Source organism: Bison bison, unplaced genomic scaffold (assembly GCF_000754665.1).
Source record: "Bison bison bison isolate TAMUID 2011002044 unplaced genomic scaffold, Bison_UMD1.0 scf7180017864531, whole genome shotgun sequence".
Taxonomy (NCBI): Eukaryota; Metazoa; Chordata; class Mammalia; order Artiodactyla; family Bovidae; genus Bison; species Bison bison.
Genome location: NW_011495081.1, coordinates 10,724,479 through 10,732,356, shown reverse-complemented (window position 1 = coordinate 10,732,356; position 7,878 = coordinate 10,724,479). Strand labels below are relative to the sequence as shown.

General features: G+C 41.6%; 2 protein-coding genes across 6 annotated transcripts in view; one reads left to right on the top strand and one right to left on the bottom strand.

Moving 5' to 3' along the window:
- The window catches only part of LOC104982479 (chromosome unknown open reading frame, human C11orf74), a 66,200-nt gene extending 61,096 nt beyond the window's left edge, over positions 1-5,104 (bottom strand). For 3 of the 5 annotated variants that reach the window (XM_010831874.1, XM_010831871.1, XM_010831875.1), the window contains exon 1: positions 4,996-5,104. The gene's annotated coding sequence lies outside the window, so the exon portion shown is untranslated. Of the gene's footprint in view, positions 1-607; positions 685-4,995 lie in introns of all 5 variants that reach the window. The other 2 variants (XM_010831873.1, XM_010831872.1) reach the window with 1 other exon arrangement.
- On the top strand, positions 108-7,861 carry RAG2 (recombination activating gene 2). Its single transcript, XM_010831876.1, has 2 exons — positions 108-232; positions 5,438-7,861. The coding sequence occupies exon 2, from the start codon at positions 5,466-5,468 to the stop codon at positions 7,047-7,049; it is 1,584 nt and encodes a 527-aa protein (XP_010830178.1). The 5' UTR covers positions 108-232; positions 5,438-5,465; the 3' UTR covers positions 7,050-7,861.
- The last annotated feature ends 17 nt before the right edge of the window (positions 7,862-7,878 follow it).

Below are 7,878 nucleotides of genomic sequence, written 5' to 3'. Positions count from 1 at the left end.
GGATATCTCCCTCAACCATCTAAAGAAAAAAAAAAAGTCACAGTCAGTTACTCCCGTTAGATCTGCGTTCACTGGGACATCTGTAGGCACACATACATGCTCTGTTTACCGTCATCCTTCCGCAGGCCACGGTCAGAGTCAGCAGTCAGTGAATCTTCCCCACGTGCTGACATTTAATACCGGGTTTAGCGGCAAAGATTGAGAGAGGGCTGAGCAGACCCCTGGCCTTCAGGTAGGTCCAATAACTTCATTTCTACTGGAGCTAAAACCTGGGAGCTTACGCTTGTCAACTTTTAGGGAAAGATGCCCCTTTAGCAGTATGTTAGTTCCAGTTGGACTGGGTGTCCAGATAGGGAAGGGATGATGTAGAATTTGGAGAGAAAGGGGCTTTCTGGTCTCAGGCTGCAACAAGGATTTTATTCCTGTGACATCCGAGTTGACATATTAATCTTAGCGCATAAATGCTTCTCTGGTACAAGGGTCAGAAGGAAGACCCAGTCCTGGCTCCACTGGCAGCAAAAAAAATCAATGTGTGCCTCAAGCCTGATTAACTGTGCAAGATAGGGTTAATTCACACACTGAAAAGACTGCAGTTACATGAGGTTACCTGCTATTTTGGAGCAATCAGGAAAACGTGGGCCACGCTGATCAGTAAGATTTAATGCTTCCGAGTACAGTAGCTTTCTTTGGAAGAGAAAAAAAGTCAGTTCAAACACAGGAAACTACAAACCCAGACCTCACACCATTAGTCCTCTTTTGATTCTCAACTATGCCCTAGCTTCATAGTGAATAAGTGAAAAGCTCCCTGCTGAGGGATGTTAGCATGGGGTTGAGAAACTTGTATAAATTTATTGGTCCCGTATTTCTGTCTTTTAAAAAGAATCTTTAATGTGTTGACTTTGAAAGTTCCTTCAATCGAAGAACAGTGTCTTCTTTTTCAAACCCTGCCTGTTTTTATCTGGCCTATTTAAAGAGAACCACTTCAGTAGATTATTTTAGTTATAGTATCACCTTTTAAAAACTCATTTAAAAACCGAGATGGGACAAATAGAGTCACATTGAAACTGGAAAATATACCATAGTCTACTCCTGTGAAGACATATTTAAGTTAGTAAAGCAAAATTACAAAATCTAAACTACATGGCAAAATAAAGTGAAAACACTTTCAATGTTAATGTTCATTCTTTAAATACATAAGTCATCCGGCCATGGTTTAAAATGTGTAACCTAAAAATTAAAAACACAAATACTTTGTGTTACACGAAGAGGTAATTCATCTTAACAGTAATCTATTTTATGACTATTTTTAGGCCCCTGTAATTATGGGGTGAGCCAAGAGCAGGACATCAAAGGGAAACGAGGTCAGGAATCTTTGCGGACCCAAAAAGCTACACAAAGAGATAGTATTCGTCATGTCTTGTCTAAGAAAATGTTTGTTTGATCTACAATAACCATGTTTTCCTTTATGAGAAGTCAAAATCCCTATGAACTTTATTTGTAATCAATTTTTTGTTAGTAATGTTTTTTTTAATGAGAAAACATTGTACAGCACAGAGAACTCTACTTAAGGCACTGTGGTGACCTGAACGAGAAGGAAGTCCAAAAGGGAGGGGATACGTGTATATGTGTGGCTGATTCATTTTGTTGTACAGTAGAAACTAATACAACGTTGAAAAGGAATTATAGTCCAATAAAAATTAATTTAAAATTCAAAATCCCCATGAACTTTAAAATGAAGCCAATAGGCTACAGTGAAACTTTCTGTGTAAAAGAAAGCACCCTTGGTGTATGGTCACCCCTTGGGATCTGGGATCCATTACCTCTGCACAGCGAGCTTTCCAGCCCAGTCATTACTGGGTGAAGGCCAATCTTCCCTGGTGTTTACAACAAGCAGGCGCTGGTGCAGGTGCTCCCTCAACCCCAGAGTGCGCAACTCTGAAAATCATGCGCACATCATGCTGAGTGTAATCACTGCTGGTTTTCCTTTACTAAACTGAGTGCCAACAATATTTCCCTTTAGTTCCGATGGAGAGCATTTTCTTAGTTGCACAGATGCCTTCTCTCACATATACCTGGATAGGCCACAAGTAAATAAAACACTTGCCCAGGTTATTTCATAAGCAAGGCAAGTTGCTGGACCTACAAACCACCATGTCTGAGGAAGAAAGAGGCTTGCTTCATAACCTTAGGCATAATCCTTCTCATTCAAGTTCCTCATTTGCTTTAATAACCCACAAGATGATTATTAACATATCACACTTTGAATCTCCCAAGCTAAAAATAACTAGAAGAGAATAATTAGCAATTAATTAGATCTGATCTTCAAGGCCCCACCAAACTGCATTAGACTGACCACAGATTCCAAATGGCCCAAGGAAACTTTGCAGGCGGAACAAAATAAATTATAGCATCAAATAATGTTTGCTGTGTGGTGTGCTACGCTCAGTCACTAAGTCCTGTCCAACTCTTTGCAACCCCATAGACTATAGCCCCAGAGAAGGCAATGGCACCCCACTCCAGTACGCTTGCCTGGGAAATCCCATGGACGGAGGAGCCTGGGGCGCTGCAGTCCATGGGGTCACAAAGAGTCGGACACGACTGAGCGACTTCACTTTCACTTTTCACTTTCATGCACTGGAGAAGGAAATGGCAATGCACTCCAGTGTTCTTGCCTGGAGAATCCCAGGGATGGGGGAGCCTGGTGGGCTGCCGTCTATGGGGTCGCACAGAGTCGGACACGACTGACGCGACTTACCAGCAGCAGCAGCAGCAGACTGCAGCCCCTCCAGGCTCCTGGACCAGTACATGGAATTTTCTAGGCAAGAATGCCAGAGTGGGTTGTCATTTCCTTCTCCAGGGGATCTTCCTGACCCAGGGATCAAACCTGCATCTCCTGCATTGGCAGGCTAATGTTTATTCAATACTTATTATGTACCAGCATATATAATCACATATGTCCTATGTGATTTATGTGTGTCATCCCACTTACTCTCAAAAATAACTCAGTGAATAGATACTAATACTATCCCTACTTCACAGATAAGAAAAGAGAGGAAATAAACTTGGCCAAGAGAGTTAAATAGCAAATATGTGTTTCAGCCCAAATTTGGACTCAGACAATCTAACTTTAGAGTCTGCCTATTTAATCAGGAGTTAGTGGAAGGGTAAAAAGAAGAAGGAAATATTCCCTGTTACTTAAATTGAGCTCATCACCAACACCTCTGTCCTATGCATGCACTGTTGTGTCCAACTCTTTGTGTCCCTGTGGACTACAGGCCCACCAGGATCCTCTACGGGATTCTCCAAGCAAGAATAATGGAGTGGGTTGCCATTTCCTCCTCCAGATGATCCTCTCAATCCAGGGATCAAACCCATGTCTCCTGAATTCCAGGCAGATTCTTTACCACTGAGCCACCTGGGAAGCCCCTTCTGTTGCATCAGTTCAGTTCAGTCATTCAGTCATGTGCGACTCTTTGTGACCCCAAGGACTGTAGCACACCAGGCCTCCCTGTCCATCACCAACTCCTGGAGCTTTCTCAAACTCATGTCCATTGAGTTGGTGATGCCATCCAGCCATCTCATCCTCTGTTGTCCCCTTCTCCTCCTGCCTTCAATCTTTCTCTGTATCAGGGTCTTTTTCAATGAGTCAGTTCTTCGCATCAGGTGCCCAAAGTACTGGAGCTTCAGCTTCAGCATCATTCCTTCCAATGAATACTCAGGACTGATTTTCTTTAGGACTGACTGTTGCATATGTTTATTCAATTCTCACCAGTCTAAAAAATTATCAATCTACACCCACTAACCAGATTCCCAGACCTTAAAACCCTTCTAATCAGCTAACTGTGCATTAACAACCTTACTTTTTATAAGTTCAAATATAATCATCACAACTAGGACTTAGAGTGTACAAATCCCTGTTCTAAGTGCTTTGCATGTATTAACTTACTAGTCACAACTTACATCAACCATTTTACAGATGAGGAAACTAGACACAGGTTAAAGTACTTGCCCAAGGTAACATAGGAAGTGACAGAGCCAGGATTTGAATCCAGGGAGTCAACTTTCAGAGTCCATCCTCTTAGCCACTGTTTTTGAAACATTAACAGTTTATTCTTCGAAGTCAAGGAATCTGTGCTTTTTTTGTTTCCTTTAATTTAGGAATTTAGTTTGCAAACAGGGAGTGTATTTCACATAAAGGCTCCTGATATTTCTTCAAGGTAGGTAATAATTTTTTTAATTAATCAAGCTTACTTCATCTGATAAACATCTCTTTTTAAAAATCATGCAAATATTACCTTCTGTATAATTCTGGTACCTCTTTTCTTAACGCTTGCTTACAACAGAATTACTAAAGAATTACTTCATGGTTCTGGAACAGGAAAGGGATCTGAAATAATGGCCACTAACTCTCATTTTCTTATCCAAAGAGGGAGGAAGGGAGGGATGGGAAGAGACAGGGGAGAGAAGAGGTGTTGGAAAACTTCTCTGCTTCCCTAAAAGAACTCTAAAACAGAAGCCAGAGCAGCTGAGAAAACAAACAGCCTTTGGAGAGGTATTCGGTAAAGTCTAATTACCATATTTCCATGACTATATACAGGAATGGTAAAAATCACTATCAGGTAAATTCTCCCCAGCACGCTGAGTATTCAGAGATTAATCTTTTGGTTCTGCAAAACAGTCACAGCTTTGTACTCTTGGTGCCCCCTTCAAACTCCCGCCCCAGCAACCTAAAGATGCCCAAGTGTGCAATTTTGAGTCCAAGCTCCAAACCGTCCCGGCAGGAGTCCGTGAGGACACCTCGGCCAGGAATCTCTTCAAGCGGCGGTTTCCAGGCAACCCCACTCTGGCCAGAAGCAGCTGTGCTTCCTACCCGGTCATCTGTTAATGAGTCCCCGGGAGAGGCTCCAACAACACCCGAGGGGGGAAGCCTGACGCCCCTCCTGGTACGCAACTTTCCCATAACCCGGATGTTAGGTGTGCATCAGCCATTCTCACCTCCCATTCCCTAGTTTTCTGTCTTGGCTGCCAGCTAGTCACTTCGCATTTTGGGAGTCTTTACTCAGCGAGACTTGTCTCCTGGAGAAGCAACTATTGGAGCCACACGTCCCACAGAGAACGGATTCTTGGGAAATGTAGTTCTTTCTGCTGACAAGTGGTGAATTTTTAAGGGAAAATGACTACAATTCCCAGAAATCTAAGGGACGGTAGTCCATGTCTAAAACAGCTCCCAGCTGCTACGATTGTTTTAAGCAAAAAGGTTCTGTGTCTCTTTGCTTGTCTAGCCGCCTGAGTTTTTGGTATTCCACTGCAAACTTATGGGACAACTCTTTATTTTTAACATGCTTTTTGCATGTGAGGGAATCTACACATAGTGATTTTATATGAAGAGATGTAGTAAGTAAAGAAAGTTTTGTTTGTTTTTTTTTAATTCTTTCAGATAAAATATCTATCCACCGTCAGAGAATATGTCACTACAGATGGTAACAGTCGGAAATAGCATAGCCTTAATTCAACCAGGCTTCTCGTTAATGAATTTTGATGGGCAAGTTTTCTTCTTTGGCCAAAAAGGCTGGCCCAAGAGGTCTTGCCCCACTGGAGTTTTCCATTTTGAGGTAAAGCATAATCATCTCAAACTGAAGCCTGCAGTTTTCTCTAAGGATTCCTGCTACCTTCCTCCTCTTCGATACCCGGCCACTTGCACATTCAGCGGCAACTTGGAGTCTGAAAAGCATCAGTACATCATCCATGGAGGAAAAACACCAAACAATGAGCTTTCAGATAAGATTTATGTGATGTCTGTTGTTTCCAAGAACAACAAAAAAGTTACCTTTCGCTGCACAGAGAAGGACTTGGTAGGAGACATTCCTGAAGGCAGATATGGTCATTCCATTGATGTGGTGTATAGTCGGGGGAAAAGTATGGGTGTTCTCTTTGGAGGACGGTCATACATACCTTCTGCCCAAAGAACCACAGAGAAATGGAACAGTGTAGCTGACTGCCTGCCCCATGTCTTCTTGGTGGATTTTGAATTTGGGTGCTCTACGTCATACATTCTTCCAGAACTTCAAGATGGACTATCTTTTCATGTCTCCATTGCCAGAAATGATACCGTTTATATTTTAGGAGGCCATTCACTTGCCAATAACATCCGCCCTGCCAATCTGTACAGAATAAGGGTTGATCTCCCCCTGGGTAGCCCAGCTGTGGAGTGCACAGTCTTGCCAGGAGGAATCTCTGTCTCCAGTGCAATCCTGACTCAAATAAGCAATGATGAATTTGTTATTGTTGGTGGCTATCAGCTTGAAAATCAAAAAAGAATGGTCTGTAACATCATCTCTTTCAAGGATAACAAGATAGACATTCTTGAGATGGAAACCCCAGATTGGACCCCAGATATTAAGCACAGCAAAATATGGTTTGGAAGCAACATGGGAAATGGAACTGTTTTCCTCGGCATACCAGGAGACAATAAACAGGCTGTTTCAGAAGCATTTTACTTCTATACATTGAAATGTGCTGAAGACGATGTGAACGAAGATCAGATAACTTTGACAAGTAGTCAGACATCAACAGAAGACCCAGGGGACTCCACTCCCTTTGAAGACTCAGAAGAATTTTGCTTCAGCGCAGAAGCAAACAGTTTCGATGGTGATGATGAATTTGACACCTACAATGAAGATGATGAGGAAGATGAGTCTGAGACAGGCTATTGGATTACATGCTGCCCTACTTGTGATGTGGATATCAATACGTGGGTACCATTTTATTCAACTGAGCTCAACAAGCCTGCCATGATCTATTGCTCTCATGGAGATGGACATTGGGTCCATGCCCAGTGTATGGATCTGGCAGAACGCACACTCATCCATCTATCAGAAGGAAGCAATAAATATTACTGTAACGAGCATGTGGAGATAGCAAGAGCACTGCAAACTCCCAAAAGAGTTCAATCATTAAAAAAGCCTCCACTGAGATCCCTCCATAAAAAGGGTTCTGGGAAAATAATTACTCCTGCCAAGAAATCCTTTCTTAGAAGGTTGTTTGATTAGTTCCATGAAAGCCTTTCAGATTCAAGTGCATCAAAATTTTAAACTTATTTTAAAGAATTGTAACAATGATAAAATTTATCTTTGTATTTTTGTTTATTGAAGATATCTAATGTTTTCATTTAGTTATATGAGTCAAGTACTAGGGGAAAGTGCTTATAATGCCATACTGAATACAGTCATTGTGTTTAGACCTATGAAAGACCTATAACCTGTATTCTGAAAATATTTTACTGAAAGTTATATTCAATGGAATTTATGATCTGAATTTTTATTCAAGGAATCTTAAACACAGAAGTAGTAATAATAATCAAGGTATGCTTATATCCTTTATAGGACTTTTGGTAACAAATAATCCACCAAGGAGTTAATACAAATTTAACCAGTAAAGAAGCTAACACCTAAAGGAGTTAAATGAATTATTTTCTGGACTATAACAATTTGGTGATTGACCAGAAATTAAAACTGGGATCACCTGTATCCCACATGAATGTTCTTTATACACCTCAAAGATGGCCACTTGACTATGCCCATATACAGAAAAAACTATAAGGAGATAGGTAGGTAGATAGATAGGTAGACTGTTGTTGTGTTTAGTCACTCAGTTGTGCCCAAATCTTTGGACCCCATGGACTGTAACCCACCAGACTCATCTGTCCATGGGAATTCTCCAGGCAAGAATACTGCAGTGGGTTGCCATGCCCTCCTCCAGGGGATCTTCTCAACCCAGGAATTGAACTCAGGTCTCCTGTGTTGCAGGCAGGTTCTTTACTGTCTGAGCCACCAGGGAAGCTAGATGGAAAAAAAAAAAAAAAGATAATCTCCACTGACA

Excerpts from the sequence above, each read along its gene's own strand:
- RAG2 (XM_010831876.1), top strand. The coding sequence starts at position 5,466 with ATGTCACTACAGATGGTAACAGTCGGAAATAGCATAGCCTTAATTCAA.